The 18,828-nt window shown below is 41.7% G+C and overlaps 1 protein-coding gene across 2 annotated transcripts in view; it reads left to right on the plus strand.

The window, feature by feature from the left end:
* The window catches only part of LOC128697269 (zinc finger protein 84-like), a 65,663-nt gene extending 50,381 nt beyond the window's left edge, over positions 1-15,282 (plus strand). For both annotated transcript variants that reach the window (XM_070104203.1, XM_070104202.1), the window contains exon 2: positions 12,178-15,282. In XM_070104203.1, coding sequence (XP_069960304.1) covers positions 12,923-14,089 — 1,167 coding nt within the window. In that variant the 5' untranslated portion in view covers positions 12,178-12,922 and the 3' untranslated portion in view covers positions 14,090-15,282. The remainder of the gene's footprint in view (positions 1-12,177) is intronic.
* Positions 15,283-18,828: the final 3,546 nt, after the last annotated feature.

The following is an 18,828-nucleotide window of genomic DNA, read 5'->3' on the forward strand; positions in this document are numbered from 1 at the left end:
TTAAACACTTGTTCAGGTTTCAATTCTTCACTATGTACTCCTTGAATTCCTGCACATATTTTTCAGCTGCTTTTTGGTCCAAACTGGCAGCCTCACCATGCCTTATCACACTATGTATGCCACTACGATTCTTAAATCTCTCAAACCAACCTTTGCTGGCCTTAAATTCACTCACATCACCACTAGTTGCAGGCATTTTTCTAATTAAATCCTCATGCAACTTCCTAGCCTTTTCACATATGATCGCTTAAGAGATGCTACCTCCAGCTATCTGTTTTTCGTTTATCCATGCCAATAACAGTCTCTCAACATCTTCTATCACTTGCGATCTCAGTTTCGAAAACATAGTTGCACCTTTGGCAAGAACAGCTTCCTTGATTGCCGTTTTCTTGGCCACAATAGTAGCGATGGTTAATTGGGGTTTTGTGTACAACCTGGCCAGCTCGGAGACACACACTCCACTTTCATACTTAGCAATGATCTCTTTCTTCATATCCATAGTAATTCTCACCCTTTTTGCTGTAGGGTTGGCACTAGAAGCTTTCTTGGGGCCCATGGTGACTTATTTTGCAGGTGCAATCACTAAAAACGCTGTGATAATATGAAATGTTCCGATTGTATGTTTAGATGGGACCGCAGTGGCTGGCTGGCTTGTAAACACTGGCCACAAGTGGACGCGTCTCAGATGGAACGAATCATGTTGGTCAAGTTTTTTAGCGCTAGTCGAGGCAAAATTTTTGCGTTAAAATGTATCGCTAGTCGGATTTAACGTTAAGACGATGCCATCATTTGTCGAGGGTCCACTGTATATTTATAGATGGGGTTGTAAGAGAAGTGAATGCGAGGGTCTTGGCAAGAGGTGTGGAGCTAAAAGATGAAGAATCAAACATAAAGTTGGAGTTGTCACTGTTGCTTTTTGCTGATGACACTGTTCTTGGAAGATTCTGAAGAGAAGTTGCAGAGGTTGGTAGACGAATTCAGAAGGGTATGTAAAAGAAGGAAATTGAGAGTGAAAATAGGAAAGAGTAAGGTTATGAGAATAAAAAGATTAGGTGATGAAAGACTGGATATCAGATTGGAGGGAGAGAGCATGGAGGAGGTGAATGTAATCAGATATTTGGAAGTGGACGTGTCAGTGGATGGTTCTATGAAAGATGAGGTAAATCATAGAATTGATGATGGGAAAAGGGTGAGCGGTGCACTTAGGAGTCTGTGGAGACAAAGAACTTTGTCCTTGGAAGTAAAGAGGGGAATGCATTAGAGTATAGTTTTACCAATGCTCTTATATGGGTGTGAAGCATGGGTGATGAATGTTGCAGCGAGGAGAAGGCTGGAGGCAGTGGAGATGTCATGTCTGAGGGCAATGTGTGGTGTGAATATAATACAGAGAATTTGTAGTTTGGATGTTAGGAGGAGGTGTGGGATTGCTAAAATTGCTGTCCAGAGGGCTGAGGAAGGGTTGTGGTGGTTCGGACATGTAGAGAGAATGGAATGAAACAGAATGACTTCGAAAGTGTATAACTCTCTAGTGGAGGGAAGGCAGGGTAGGGGTCAGCCTAGGAAAGGTTGATGGAGGGGGTAAGGGAGGTTTTGTGTGCAAGGGTCTTGGACTTCCAGCAAGCATGCATGAGCATATTTGATAGAAGTGAATGGAGAAAAATGGTTTTTATTACCTGACGTGCTGTTGGAGTGTGAACAAGGTAACATTTATGAAGGGATTCAGGGAAACCGGCAGGCCGGACTTGAGTCCTGGAGATGGGAAGTACAGTGTCTGCACTCTGAAGGAGGAGTGTTAATGTTGCAGATTTATAAATGTAGTGTAAAGCACCCCTATGGGAAGACAGTGCTTGAGTGAATGATGAAAGTTTTTCTTTTTCGGGCCACCCTGTCTTGGTGGGAATCGGCCGATGTGTAATAAAAAAATAATAATATGTCACCGACACTGGCTTGTAAGCTGTACCTATATGTCGCTGACAGTGAAAGGGTTAAGACACCTGCTCTCCCTGTTCACCTAGCAGTATATAGGTACCTGATTGTTATCCAACATGTGTGGCTCACATCCTGGGGACAGAATTAACTTAATTTGCCTGAAAAGCTCTACATAACAATTGAAACCATACCACGGGCGGGATTTGAACCCACAGTCAGAGAATCTCAAAACTCCAGACCGTCGCATTAGCCACTGGGCCAGCTAGCTTCAATAAGATTCGTCCAACTAGGTGTATTTCTGCACCATAGGAAGGTTAGCATAGGCACCACTGTGTCCACAAATGCACGTTTTTACAGACGAATCTCCTGCTTGCATGGCCGTGATGAACCACGGGTTCAAATCCCCCCCATGGTATGGTTTGTTTGCAATCATGTCATTACGATTTCGTGAGTCATAACAAGGGGTTTTCTATATACTTTGTCATTGATGCCAGCTTTGGTCTGTTTAAGCTGTACTTGTAGAAATAAAGATTATTACTATTATTATTGGGATGTACCAGTTGATCAAGTATATTAAAGATGGGAACACCAATAAAACATCCTTCTTGAAAGATAGAACAGTCTTATATAACAACTTGGAAAATAAAATGGGTGGGTTTGATAAGGCTGTCTTGGAAGACAGTGCTCCAGAAGGTGCTAATGGTGTCCTGGAGGACAATGCACCAAATGGGAACAATGGCCCTGGTGATGAAACAAATAAAGACAACTTTATATAATTTACAGAGGTACGAAGTAGCGATACTACTGGAAACGGAGCAAAAGGGGATGATGCCTCAGAGAATAGTGTTGACACATTACCAGAAAAAACTGGTGGAAGCACTGATATCCATACAGGGGTGGTAGGTAGTGGGGAAACAGAAACAAAAAATGTTCCAACAGAGAATGCAGCCATAAAAATTCCTAGCAAACAAAATTCCAATCTATGCAAATTTTATGCCTTGGATATCTGCAGGCATAGTTCATCTGTAACAACAGGCGGGACATGCACCTTTGACCATTCCAAAAAATGCCATACCCATATGACAACAGGAGGGTGCAACTACCCTTCCTCTAACATATTTCACCCCAAAATATGTCACTCATCTGTCCCTGAAAGAAAATGCTACAATTTATACTGCCAGGCACATAATCTAAAGAGGACAAGAAAACACAAATCAGCCAGACCGCTGGAAACAAAGAGGTGAGCCATAACCTCTCCAGAGAAGGAAGATTTTTAGTGTCAGGAAGAAGAAAAGGCTGGCAAGAAATGAGAGAAATCTTACACCAACTGAAAATGTTTCTAAAGCAGATGCACAGCCATTGGCCTCCACTCCAGAACAACAAACATTAATGCCAGCAAATAAAAATCCCTAAATTTCAACAATATAACAACTTTTATCTTTGCAAATATACAGGGTCTAAAGCCATCACCAAACAAAATTCCTTACATCAAGGGACTGCTCATAACAATAATAATAAGTTTATTTCTTTGTAAAGGTTACAGTGTGTAATGCTGTATAGCACTTGTGGCTTAGCGCTTCTTTTTGATTATAATAATAATAATAATAATAATACAATGTGTAATTACAATTTTGATTTGCTAGGTACAAAGATAGCCACTATCATTCTGAGGAATTTCGGGCAAACTAATCCTAATACATAGTAACTAATTAAAACTTGATAAGATAATAGAGCAGTGCCGCGTGCCTTGTTGTGCTCCGGGTTTTCTCGTGTTTTCACGGTCGCTCTTACGTGCTAGAACTTTAATTTGTGCCATCAATCCTATACGATACATCCCTCTAGCGCCTGGAACCAATCTTGGGCGGAAAACATTATATACTGAGTCAAAAAAGGAGAATTAGTGTGCACTACCTAGCAGAGTTTACTGCCAGAGGGGAATTATAGGCCTGTGTTCCATGTGCAAAATAATAATAATAGAACTTTTCTTTGTCAGAGGAAAGAAAGTCTCCCTGATAACATTGTGTATACATAGTGTATAGTGTATACTACAGTGGCTCCCTAGTATATAGATGAAAAAGGCTAAAGTGTCATTTGAAAACAGGTGAATTTGTAAATGAAGTGATAAGCCTATAGAGGCAGGTGCCAGAAGTCGCCAGAATCTTACCACAGTGGTCAGCTGTTTTAATAATCTTTCTGGCCTGCTAGTGTACTCGCATATAATCTAGTGATACCAGTGAATAGCAGAATACAGTGTTGTAGTAGCAACTAACCAGTATTATAATGGTACTTAGTGGAGTGGAGTCACTTTCATTAGTTTCTTTTTTCTTGAAATACCAGACGTATACTGTGAATTTCATATAACCTGTAGTTACCAGCGGTCGCAATGTACACAACGAGAAGCAATTATTACTACAGAAAAAGCGTCCTTCCTCCAAAATTTCCACCAGTCAACTATAGTGATAATATAGCATTTATTGTGGTGGAGACGAAAAAAAACTAGAAAAGCTAGATACAGCGATTGATAAACAAGGGTTGAGGCTCGACCGTTCGTCACTGTAGGAGCTGCCAGAAATCACCGGCTCTTCAACATGCAAGTTATACTTTTGTATCAATCAAATCACATATTACTCGGGTAGATAATTTCAAGTAGATCCTTCATGTGTTAGCCCAAATCACCGACTAGTATGTTTTAAATAAGTGACCCACTGATCAGATCAGATCGACTGGTCCGAACCCTCGACTGGTCCGAGCCCTTGATGGTCCGAACCCTTGACTGGTTTCAAACGGATTCGTTGGACAATAAAGCAGACTGTAAACGGATGGGGTTGTAGGCACCCTTATCAAACACAAACAATAAATATAAATCAGGAACGTACACGGTAAACTGTCCAATTAGTTAGAAATAGAAATACAAATAGCTAGAGCTTCATTTAAGGAGGTTATTAATAGAGTATTCAAGAGGTTGCTAGTAGAATTACAGTAAATCAACCACTCAAATCATTATGAAGCTCTGTGTAGTCTGCAGTCAATCAAACAAACGGGCTTCCACATGGATAAATTGTCATTTTTGTGGAAATTGGTGTCACGCCCCTTGTGCAGATATCCAAGAACTAGCTACAAGCAGTATTAAAACAGGGAAGTGTTTTTGGGTATGCCCAAATGAGGAAAATCTGTGGACTAAAATCACAAGGGTATTAAAAGAGGATAACATCAAAGCTGCTTTCATAGACAACCTGGAAGCTTTCTACAACAGATGGGAACATAAAAAGTCTGGGCTGAATGGTACTGCCCTTGATACTGGCCATGTAGTCAGAAACTGTAAGGCTGGAGGTGATGTCTTGGTAGTCAGTAAATGTGGGGCTGATAGTGCTGTCCTGGGAGACAGTAATGGTGAAGCTGGAGGTGCTGTCCTGGGAGACAGTAATGGTGAAGCTGGAGGTGCTGTCCTGGGAGACAGTAATGGTGAAGCTGGAGGTGCTGTCCTGGGAGACAGTAATGGTGAAGCTGGAGATTTTGTCCAGGTAGTCGGGAATTATACGCAGGAAGGAATATATATAAATGACCTCATAGGGGACAGGAGCCGTAGTGGGGAAACAAGTGTAGTCAAAGGTAAGATAAAACCAATATTGCAAACTAGAAATACCACAGGAAATAGCAAACAAGAGGACTCCACTAGCAATAGTGAGGATATATTACCAAAAACAACTGGTGGGAGCTCCATTGTTGGTGCTAGGGAGGATAGGAATAAGACAGGGAAACATGCACCAACAGGGAATACAGTCACAGAAACCCAAGGCAAACGGAAACCAAGCCTGTGCACATACTATGCACTTGGTATCTGCAGACATGGGAAATCTGGAAAAACAGACGGGACGTGCAACTATGACCACCCTAGAAAATGCCATGCCCATATGACAACAGGAAAATGCAAACTCCCTTCCTGTAAGCTTTTTCACCCTGAAATGTGTACCTCTTCAGTACAGGAAAGACTGTGCTATAACTTAAATTGCCAGGCACACCATCTAAAGGGTACAAAAAGATACAAAACATCCAGGCCATGGGAAAACCTGGGTAGCCACAGCCACTCAAGAGGGAGAGGTTTTTTAGTGCCAGGAAGGAAAAAAAACTGGCAGGAAATGGCAGAAATCGTACACTGAATCCAGTCATTCCTGGAGTGGAACCACAGTCGATGGCCTCCACTCCAAACCAACAGATACAGATACTAATGCCGGAAAAAAAATCCACCCCAGTACCAACAATACCACCAGTCCGATGACATTCTTCTTTGCAAATATACAGGGTCTAAAGCCAGCAACAAACAACAAAATACCTTTCATCCGTGGACTGCTTGCAGAGGCAAAGGCAATGTTCGCGGCTTTCACTGAGACCCACATAAAGGATCACTTGGACAACGAAATATGGATCCCAGGTTACAACCTATACAGATGTGACAGAGTGAACAGGCAAAAGGGGGGGGTTGGCCTGTACATTGCAGAGTCACTTGTTTGCACAGAACTGCTAAATGCCTCAAATGATGTAGTGGAAGTTTTAGCAGTAAAGGTCGAGAACCAAAACCTAGTCATTGTGATAGTCTACAAGCCTCCGGATGCAACATCCCAGCAATTCCAGGAACAGCTGTTAAAAATTGACCACTGTCTGGAAAACCTTCCAGCTCCTGCACCCAACATCTTGCTCCTGGGGGATTTCAACTTAAGGCACCTAAAATGGAGGAATATAGCAAATAATATTGTTGCAGTAATAACACCAGGAGGCAGCTCTGATGAAAACTCACACTCAGGCGAGCTTTTAAATCTCTGCACAAAATTCAATTTAAACCAGCAAATAATAGAGCCTACTAGACTGGAGAATACACTAGACCTCATCTTCACTAACAATGATGATCTGATAAGAAATATCACCATATCAAAAACAATATACTCAGATCACAACATAATTGAGGTTCAGTCATGTATGCGCGGAGCCCCAGACCGACATAATGAGATTAGTCACGAGGGAGCATTCACCAAATTCAACTTCAATAACAAAAACATAAAGTGGGACCAAGTAAACCAAGTCCTAACCGATATAAGCTGGGAAGATATACTAAGCAACACAGACCCCAACTTATGCCTAGAACAGATTAACTCGGTAGCACTCGATGTATGCACAAGGCTTATTCCTCTAAGAAAAAGGAGGAGTAGATGTAAAACAGAAAGAGACAGGCGCTCCCTTTACAGGCGACGGAAAAGAATAACAGAGCGGCTAAAAGAGGTCAATATATCTGAAATGCGTAGGGAGACACTGGTCAGAGAAATAGCAAGCATCGAACTTAAGCTAAAAGAATCCTTTAGGAGTCAGGAATCGCGGGAAGAACTAAAAGCCATAAATGAAATCGAAAGAAACCCAAAGTATTTCTTCTCCTATGCCAAATCAAAATCGAGAACAACGTCCAGTATTGGGCCCCTACTTAAACAAGATGGGTCCTACACAGATGACAACAAGGAAATGAGTGAGCTACTCAAGTCCCAATATGACTCAGTTTTTAGCAAGCCGCTAACCAGACTGAGAGTCGAAGATCAAAATGAATTTTTTATGAGAGAGCCACAAAATTTGATTAACACAAGCCTATCCGATGTTATCCTGACGCCAAATGACTTCGAACAGGCGATAAATGACATGCCCATGCACTCTGCCCCAGGGCCAGACTCATGGAACTCTGTGTTCATCAAGAACTGCAAGAAGCCCCTATCACGAGCCTTTTCCATCCTATGGAGAGGGAGCATGGACACGGGGGTCGTCCCACAGTTACTAAAAACAACAGACATAGCCCCACTCCACAAAGGGGGCAGTAAAGCAACAGCAAAGAACTACAGACCAATAGCACTAACATCCCATATCATAAAAATCTTTGAAAGGGTCCTAAGAAGCAAGATCACCACGCATCTAGAAACCCATCAGTTACACAACCCAGGGCAACATGGGTTTAGAACAGGTCGCTCCTGTCTGTCTCAACTATTGGACCACTACGACAAAGTCCTAAATGCACTAGAAGACAAAAAGAATGCAGATGTAATATATACAGACTTTGCAAAAGCCTTCGACAAGTGTGACCATGGAGTAATAGCGCACAAAATGCGTGCTAAAGGAATAACAGGAAAAGTCGGTCGATGGATCTATAATTTCCTCACTAACAGAACACAGAGAGTAGTCGTCAACAGAGTAAAGTCCGAGGCAGCTACGGTGAAAAGCTCTGTTCCACAAGGCACAGTACTCGCTCCCATCTTGTTCCTCATCCTTATATCCGACATAGACAAGGATGTCAGCCACAGCACCGTGTCTTCCTTTGCAGATGACACCCGAATCTGCATGACAGTGTCTTCCATTGCAGACACTGCAAAGCTCCAGGCAGACATCAACCAAATCTTTCAGTGGGCTGCAGAAAACAATATGAAGTTCAACGATGAGAAATTTCAATTACTCAGATATGGTAAACATGAGGAAATTAAATCTTCATCAGAGTACAAAACAAATTCTGGCCACAAAATAGAGCGAAACACCAACGTCAAAGACCTGGGAGTGATCATGTTGGAGGATCTCACCTTCAAGGACCATAACATTGTATCAATCGCATCTGCTAGAAAAATGACAGGATGGATAATGAGAACCTTCAAAACTAGGGAGGCCAAGCCCATGATGACACTCTTCAGGTCACTTGTTCTATCTAGGCTGGAATATTGCTGCACACTAACAGCACCTTTCAAGGCAGGTGAAATTGCCGACCTAGAAAATGTACAGAGAACTTTCACGGCGCGCATAACGGAGATAAAACACCTCAATTATTGGGAGCGCTTGAGGTTCCTAAACCTGTATTCCGTGGAACGCAGGAGGGAGAGATACATGATTATATACACCTGGAAAATCCTAGAGGGACTAGTACCGAACTTGCACACGAAAATCACCCACTACGAAAGCAAAAGACTTGGCAGACGATGCACCATCCCCCCAATGAAAAGCAGGGGTGTCACTAGCACGTTAAGAGACCATACAATAAGTGTCAGGGGCCCGAGACTGTTCAACTGCCTCCCAGCACACATAAGGGGGATTACCAACAGACCCCTGGCAGTCTTCAAGCTGGTACTGGACAAGCACCTAAAGTCAGTTCCGGATCAGCCGGGCTGTGGCTCGTATGTTGGTTTGCGTGTAGCCAGCAGCAACAGCCTGGTTGATCAGGCTCTGATCCACCAGGAGGCCTGGTCTCAGACCGGGCCGCGGGGGCGTTGACCCCCGGAACTCTCTCCAGGTAAACTCCAGGTAATAGTAACATTCAACACTGACTGTTTCAGCACCTCAGCAATCATAAAGACATAGTAACATTCAACACTGACTGTGTCATATCCTCAGCAGTTGTAGGCAAGCATGAAGACCTAGTCTTTTGTGTTTTAGGTTATTCTGGTGGCCAGGACAATGAACTTTTAAACTCTTCTGCATGTTCCACCATTCAGAATCAGTCCATTCATACTATTTTCCAGTTTTGTTTCAGAACATTCATGTTCTCTGGGTTTAACATTAATTGTGGTTAGTGAACAACAAATTGTTCCAGATCAAACCATGGTTAAGTTGCTGATCGACTTTTTTTCATTGCTGTCACATTTATGATCTGTGGGAACAACATTAGTCAAAGTTAGTGAACAACTGATCATCTAACCATAGTTGGGTTGTTGATAAACATTGTTGTTCTTGAGAGACAGTTATCACACAACTGTGTATTAACCACTCGAGGTCTCATTATATCACAGGAAAGGGCATCCAGTGTGCCTCCAAGAAACTTTTACTCTTCTATTGACATTTGAACACCTTATTAATTGTTCCACGTATAATGAAACAAAGAATTAATTTTTGTTTGTGTGTATTTTAAGGCATGTGTGTTCTCAAACTTTTCCTGCTTCAATTTTAGAAAGGCTGACTTGAAGTGCAGATACTATGACTTTTTGATTGAAACTGACTTAATGGGTCAAGTCTGATTTGTTAGTTCATAAGTTCAGTTATCTCATTCACCCATCAATTAATCAAACTAATATTGGGGAGCAGATAGTCAGCAAAGGTAATTTAGGTGGAAAGAGATGAGATTGTTTTATGATTGTACACAAGCAATTGTGTAATCTTGCAAACTTGTTGTGTCTAAATTGTCCCTTAGAATTTTGTTGAGTATTTCTGTCTTATTAAAGTGAGTCACATTAAACTCTGGCTTTACTGAGCTTCCTCTTACTGATAGTTCCCTCAGTCTTGTAGTGATCTTTTACACATACAGATGTGACTCATTATGTGAACACTGTATAATAATATGTTGCACTTTTTGAACTGTAGTATCAGTAAACTTCTGGAAAGATAGAGTGATAGAGCGATGATGAAAGTGTTTCCTCTTTTTTGAGTCACCCAACCTTGGTGGGAAATGACCAATGTGTTAAAAAAATAATACTGTGTAGTGTAAATATTATGCAGAGAATGAGTTTGAAATAAGAAAGAGGTGCAGAGTTAATAAAAGTATTATCCAGAGAGCTGAGAAGAGGTTGTTGAGGTGCATTGGATGTTCAGAGGAGGGCATATAAATCTGTAGTGGAAGGAAAGTTGGAAGGAGGGGGTAGAGGAGGTCTTGTGTGCAGGGGGCTTCGACACCAAGCAGGCATGTGTGAACATATTATAAAGGAGTGGAGGAAAATGGGTTTTTGTACATGACATTTAGGGAAACTAGCTAATCAGGCTTGAGTCCTGGAGGTGAGAAATACAGTGCCTGTACTCTGAAAAAGGGGTGGTGGTTGGAAGTACAGTGCCTGAACTCAGAAGGAGGTGTGGTGGTAGGGAGTACAGTGCATGCACTGACAAAGAGTGGTAGAGGTAGGAAGTAAAGTGGCTGCACTCTGAAGAAGGAGTAGAGGTAAGAAGTACTCTGAGGGAAGAGTGGGGGTGGGAAGTACAGTGACTGCACTCTGAAGGATCAGTGATGGTGTGAAGTACAGTGTCTGCACTCTGAAGGATCAGTGGTGGTGGGAAGTACAGTGACTGCACTCTGAAGGGTCAGTGGTGGTGTGAAGTACAGTGTCTGCACTCTGAAGGATCAGTGGTGGTGTGAAGTACAGTGTCTGCACTCTGAAGGATCAGTGGTGGTGTGAAGTACAGTGACTGCACTCTGAAGGATCAGTGGTGGTGTGAAGTACAGTGACTGCACTCTGAAGGATCAGTGGTGGTGGGAAGTACAGTGACTGCACTCTGAAGGATCAGTGGTGGTGGGAAGTACAGTGACTGCACTCTGAAGGATGAGTGGTGGTGGGAAGTACAGTAACTGCACCCTGAAGGATCAGTAGTGGTGTGAAGTACAGTGACTGCACTCTGAAGGATCAGTAGTGGTGTGAAGTACAGTGACTGCACTCTGAAGGATGAGTGGTGGTGGGAAATACAGTGTCTGTGCACCCTGAAGGATCAATAGTGGTGGGAAATACAGTGTCTGCACTCTGAAGGATGAGTGGTGGTGTGAAGTACAGTGTCTGCACTCTGAAGGATGAGTGGTGGTGTGAAGTAGAGTGTCTGCACTCTGAAGGATGAGTGGTGGTGTGAAGTAGAGTGTCTGCACTCTGAAGGATGAGTGGTGGTGTGAAGTAGAGTGTCTGCACTCTGAAGGATGAGTGGTGGTGTGAAGTAGAGTGTCTGCACTCTGAAGGATGAGTGGTGGTGTGAAGTAGAGTGTCTGCACTCTGAAGGATCAGTGGTGGTGTGAAGTAGAGTGTCTGCACTCTGAAGGATGAGTGGTGGTGTGAAGTACAGTGTCTGCACTCTGAAGGATGAGTGGTGGTGTGAAGTAGAGTGTCTGCACTCTGAAGGATCAGTGGTGGTGTGAAGTACAGTGTCTGCACTCTGAAGGATCAGTGGTGGTGTGAAGTACAGTGTCTGCACTCTGAAGGATCAGTGGTGGTGTGAAGTAGAGTGTCTGCACTCTGAAGGATGAGTGGTGGTGTGAAGTAGAGTGTCTGCACTCTGAAGGATGAGTGGGAATATTTACAGTTTGGATGGACATCAGAAGTGTAGCAACAGCCCTCCTCTTGCAAGACAATGATGGAGAAAGTGTTTCTTCTTTATTGAGTCACTTTACCTCTGGTAGAGATGGCTGGTGTGTTTAAAATAATAATAATGATATTAATTATAATTACTTATAATGATTATAATAATAGGTCATAAATTTTCAATTTTATTTTGCAGATCATCTTGTGGTGTTAATACTGCAGGTCATCCTGGTACAAGAAGGTGGTACTTGTAGTGTCAATACTGCAGGTCATCCTGGTACAAGAAGGTGGTACATGTAGTGTCAATACTGCAGGTCATCCTGGTACAAGAAGGTGGTACTTGTAGTGTCAATACTGCAGGTCATCCTGGTACAAGAAGGTGGTACATGTAGTGTCAATACTGCAGGTCATCCTGGTACAAGAAGGTGGTACATGTAGTGTCAATACTGCAGGTCATCCTGGTACAAGAAGGTGGTACATGTAGTACCAACATCAGTGTCAGAAAACTACTGTAAGTTCTGTAAGTTCTGTAAATACTGTAATGTATATATAGTAACAACACTAACCACAGTATTAATACAATTACAACACCAATTACAGTGTTAATACAGTGACAATAACTAGTGTTCATACTTGTCAACACTAATAGAGTGCTTGAACAGTGACAACACTGCAACAACAGTGCTTATACAATGAAAACACTGTAACAACAATGTTGGTGCTACAATTAGTGCCAACAACAGTGTCATAAGGTTAATGTATCATAAATATCTGCTAGTGTCATCCTTCCTATTCCTCAGACATCCTTACCCCTACATGTTTAGTGCTTGCTATACTTACAGTGATAGAATAATTCAGTAATATTAGTTTTTTCTGTAATAAAATATTCTCAAATATCCCCAGGTTAAGCAATTTAAATATGTGAGAGCTTATTGTTCATTATGTCTGAAACACCTGAAAAACAATGTGTTGAGGCAATACAATGTACAGTTGTTCACGTAGGAAACGAATTAGATCAACATTCACACTCACTCAAACAATCTTCACAACAATCTCAGTGTGGATATCAGACCAGGTTTGCCACAGGCAAAAAAACACTTCAGTGTTCAGTGTGTCTAAAAGAGTTTTCTCAAAAATATAATTTAGTCATTCACATGAGAACTCATACTGGAGAGAAGCCATATCAGTGTTCAGAATGTCTGAAAGACTTTTCTCATAAATCAAACTTAGTAAAACACATGAGAATTCATACTGAAGAGAAGTCATATCAGTGTTCAGAATGTCTGAAAGACTTTTCTCAAAAATCAAGCTTAATAAGTCACATGAGAATTCATACTGAAGAGAATCCATATCGGTGTTCAGAATGTCTGAAAGACTTTTCTAAAAATTCACATTTAGTAAGACACATGAGAAGTCATACTGGAGAGACACCATATGAGTGTTCAGTATGTGTGAAACGCTTTTCTGAAAATTCACGATTGATAGTTCACATGAGAACTCATACTGGAGAGAAGCCATATCAGTGTTCAGAATGTCTGAAAGACTTTACTCAAAATTCAGGATTGATAGTTCACATGAGAACTCATACTGGAAAGAAGCCATATCAGTGTTTAGAATGTCTGAAACACTTTACTCAAAATTCAGGATTGATAGTTCACATGAGAACTCATACTGGAGCGAAGCCATATCAGTGTTCGGAATGTTTGAAACACTTTCTTCACAAATCACCATTAGTAAGACACATGAGAACTCATACTGGAGAGAAGCCATATCAGTGTTTAGAATGTCTGAAAGACTTTTCTCGCAAAAATTATTTAGAAAATCACATAAGAACTCATACTGGAGTTAATCCATATCATTGCTCAGAATGTTTGAAAGTCTTTACTCAGAAATCAAGCTTAGTAAGTCACATGAGAACTCATACTGGAGAGAAGCCATATCAGTGTTCAGAATGTCTGAAAGGCTTTACTCGAAAATCAAGCTTAGTAAGTCACATGAGAACTCATACTGAAGAGAAGCCATATCAGTGTTCAGAATGTCTGAAAGGCTTTACTCGAAAATCAAGCTTAGTAAGTCACATGAGAACTCATACTGAAAGAGTTGTCTAGAAAATCCAATTTAGTAAGTCACATGAGAACTCATACTGAAAGAGTTATCCAGAAAATCTAATTTAGTAGGTCACATGAGAACTCGTACTAGAGATAGGCCGTATAAGTGTTCAGAATGTCTGAAAGACTTTTCTAAAAGATTTCATTTAGAAAGTCACATGAGAAGTCATACTAAAGAGAAAGCTTTGCCAGAAGAGGTGTCATGTGTCATGCACTAAAATTTCTTCCTCTACCAACACTGATATTAACACTTTCACTGTTGGTCCCATAATATTATGACTTTCAAGCCAGTGTTGGTCTTGTAATACTACTACAAAATTCTAGCAGCTTCAAATCTTGCAGAAGAAAGATGGTAGGCCTACATATGAGAGAATGTGTCTGAGTGGTCAGTGTGTGCAGTATAAGAAAAATCCTTCAGCATGCAGTGCATAATGAGGAAAAAAACTGTTTCTTTTTTTAGTTTAAAACAGTGTTGTTGCTAATTTAAACAAAGTTTATTAATGGTTGTATTTTCATTTTCTTTGTTTCATTTGAAGATATACTACACTTGGAAGATATACTGCAAAAATTGAATTGATTTTGATTGGTTTATGGACTAAAAGTACCTTGAAATTGAGCTCAAAGTAGAGGAAATGTTTGATATTTGTTGATGTTTAAAAGAATACAAATCACGTCACATGTCCATTACACATCAACTGGTGAGTTTGATAGGCTTTCACAAATGTGTTGATATTATTAATGCCATTTTTACAATTGTGCAGTAGTCTGCATAACAGTAAATCTTTTATTTTCTGTGTTAATAAAAATTCAAAATGGAAAGCAAGCATAATATGAAGGGGCCTGGAGAAGTGACTAATGAACAGAGAAAATGTTATTTTAGTGCTAGAAATGTTTGCCTTGTTAATTCTGGAATTTATTTTGAAATTGGCTTTCCTTGAATTTTGTATACAATTGGCCAAATCACCAATTTTTTATCACTTTATTGGGAGGTTGAAATTGCTAAATGGGCAGTTTCATGTACTCAATCGATAGAAGAAAAGGAGTTCTAGCAAAATAGCTATGAGTTTAGTTGACTGGAACAGTGGAATTGACCAAAAACAGGGCTCATAGTGGGCAAAATTGATGATGCATAAATATTGCCAGACTGCTAACTTTGTGTGAACGTAATTCAGTAAATTTTCCATCAAATTTCATACTTTTAGTTTCATTATCATTAGGAAAAGATTATCATTTCATAAGCAAAAAATAATTCTTTTAAATTCTTTTACATTTTGAGTAAATTTGTGAGCAGGAGTCTTGACAGTGTAAGGGAAGCTTTTTTTTTTTTTGGTGTGCTTGAAAGACAGAAGGTAATGGAAGCATATTACATACATTAAGAAAAAAACATTCTTTTTTGGAGGAATTTTGGGCCTCCCAGCATACTTAAGGGGGATTACCAATAGACTCCTGGCTGTCTTCAAGAAGTCACTGGACAGGCACCTAAAGTCAGTACCTGACCAACTGGGCTGTGGTTCATCTGTCAGTTTGCATGTGGCTGGATGTAACAGCCTGGTTGATCAGACCCTGGTCCACCATGAGTCCTGGTCTCAGACCAAGCCACAGGGGAATTGACCCCCAAAACCCTCTCCAGGTAATAGTATCAGCAAGGCACTCCTATGCCATGTTGGATAGAGTGTTTAACCCTTAAATGGTCCGAACGTATTAATATGTTCTTTTGCGTAGTGCCCCAAATGTATATATACGTTTCATTTGTCATTCAACATTGGCACAATAGGCCTGAGTTACCTAGACATGAGAGAATGGGTGTGCACACTCAGTGTGCACTATATGAAAAAAATTGGGGATGCCTGGGTACCATATGCTCTTTTTTTTCTATAATTTTTTTTTTCTCATAATATTCAGAGCGCTGCACAGGTGAACATATACAGTGGACCCCCGCATACCGTTGGCATCACATAATGTTTAATCCGCATACCGCTCGCTTTTATCGCAAAAATTTTGCCTCGCATACCGCTCAAAAACCCGCTCACCGCTGTTCGTCCGAGACGCGTCCAATGTGCGCCCTTAGCCAGCCTCACATGTGCCGCCGGTGGCATTGTTTACCAGCCAGCCTCCGCGGTAACATCCAAGCATACAATCGGAACATTTTGTATTATTACAGTGTTTTTGGTGATTTTATCTGCAAAATAAGTGACCATGGGCCCCAAGAAAGCTTCTAGTGCCAACCCTACAGCAATAAGGGTGAGAATTACTATAGAGATGAAGAAAAAGATCATTGATAAGTATGAAAGTGGAGTGCGTGTCTCCGAGCTGGCCAGGTTGTATAATAAACCCCAATCAACCATCGCTACTATTGGTGATACAGCTGCTGCTGCTGCTGTACCACCGTCAGCTGCTGCTGCTGCTGCACTGTCAGCTGCTGCTGCTGCTGCTGCTGTAGCACCGTTGTTGGTGTGGCTTATTGAGAATACCAAGAAACAATTAACCCCAGAGGATTTGCCACCCAGGATAACCCAAAAAAGTCAGTGTCATTGAAGACTGTCTAACTTATTTCCATTGGGGTCCTTAATCTTGTCTCCCAGGATGCAACCCACACCAGTCGACTAACACCCAGGTGAACAGGGAAAAATGCCTGGAACTAGTGCTCATATTGGTGAATTTAAAGCCAGCAAAGGTTGGTTTGAGAGATTTAAGAATCGTAGTGGCATACACAGTGTGATAAGGCCTGTTCTGGAAGAAAATGCCAAACAGGACCTACAGTACTCAGGAGGAAAAGGCACTCCCAGGACACAGTGTCTCATCAGTCATTGCTGCATCTTCAATAAAGGTATGTGTCATTTATTCTTCATTTAGTAGAGTAGTACATGCACAATATATATTGTGCATGTACTACTCTACTATTGTGCATGTGTCCTTCTCTTTGTGTGTAGGAAAATGTATATTTCATGTGGTAAAAATTTTTTTTTCATACTTTTGGGTGTCTTGCACGGATTAATTTGATTTCCATTATTTCTTATGGGGAAAATTCATTCGCATACCGATCATTTCGCATAACAATGAGCCCTCTTGCACGGATTAAAATCGCTATGCGGGGGTCCACTGTATATACATTTGGACCGTTTAAGGGTTAATGTTCTAAAGGGTAATGTCCACATTGTCACAGTGTACAATGCTGGACATGCTCATAACCTCTCACTTCTTACCAGTATTGACAATACTGGTACCACAATTCATAAACATTTCAATTCTTGCAGTTGAACCCTCTTTAAAGGGGGGCTTCTTACAGTGGTAAAGAGGCTATCGGTCTGAGAAATTGGACCTTTTTGCCTTCATCTTCCAACCGAACCTAATTACCCCCCAATCCCCCCTTCCCTACCCCACTCTCCTCATACCCCCCTTTTTTCCCCTTTCCTCCCCTCTCCCTACCCTCCCCTTGTTTCCAGTCCCATTTATAGCCTCTGGGGTCCTCACCTCTGGTCTTACAGTTTATAGGTAGGGGGTGGTGTGCTGGGGTTCGTCCCACTCCGTGACGTCCCTCAGGGGTGGTGTGGTTTGCTGTGTAATCTGAATTGTCTGAAGTTGCCCTTCTCCCATCCCGGATTTCTGGGAAGTGGGCGAGGTGCCCTTTGGGTAATGGATGGATCTCCTAAAGCTGCCTGTCAGTTCTGGGAGATGGCGGCTGAAGGAGGTATGCTACATGGCGGGTTTCCAACTGCCCTTTCTTTTGTCTGCTGAGGTAGCTCGGTAGACATGAGACTGCTATCCCAGGGCACTGGTTTACTGGCTTGAAGGGTAGGGTATGGAACAGGTTCCACACGTGGGCTCGAGGCCCTCTTGGATGAGGGGTGGAGCTTTCAGTGATTGTCCCTCCGCTGTCCCTCTTTTTTCCTTTCCTTTTCTTGTTTTTTTCAAAATAACAAGAAAGGAGATATCACAGAAGAAGCACCTTAATTATGGAGTCTTCACCCAGTGAAACCCTTTCTCTTCCCAGACCCCTTTCTGATCACACACCCTGTTCTGACCTGGCTTCATTATTGGTCCATTATCTCGACTCTTCTCATACCTCTGTACCTTCTGCTGGTGACACTTCGTCACCTGCTTCAGGTGCTGCAGCATCACCCATTTCTGTACATGTTGCTGCTTCTCGCACACCTTTCACAATGCTTCCATCTTCCCCGAATACAGTGTGAAGATTTTCGGATGACCCACAACCCTCAGGTCAGACCACCCACAGTACTACTCCTAAACGTCCAAGACAACCTACTGACGACAGTTCATCGATGATCTCTCAGAAACGACCTATGTGACACTACCTTTGCATACTGGGCTAACTAGTATGCAATGGACATAATTCTTTTCTTTACAGACGATGTCTCAAACCAATTATCTTTCTGATCATTGATTTGGGAAAACTCTTTTATGGCACGTTGGCCAAAATATATCCTACCATGCTCTTTGAAGTGGTGCATGTGTCATAACAGTACAGAAATCAGAGCAAGCCCATACTCTGTCCCGCATCACTTCCATAGATAACATAACAGTCACCATTCGTTAGCACCCTATTAATTCTTGTAGTGGTACTGTGGTCTTACTGTGTACCATTGTACTGCTGCGAACTTCTGTCCTCTGTCTATATTGTGGGATATTGCCTAGAGGTCCATCAAGTAGTTCCCACTCCCCAACAGTGTAGTAATTGCTGGCATTTTGGACACCCTGCTGAACATTGCAGATCTGTGGTG

This window comes from Cherax quadricarinatus, chromosome 89 (assembly GCF_038502225.1).
Source record: "Cherax quadricarinatus isolate ZL_2023a chromosome 89, ASM3850222v1, whole genome shotgun sequence".
Lineage (NCBI taxonomy): Eukaryota > Metazoa > Arthropoda > Malacostraca > Decapoda > Parastacidae > Cherax > Cherax quadricarinatus.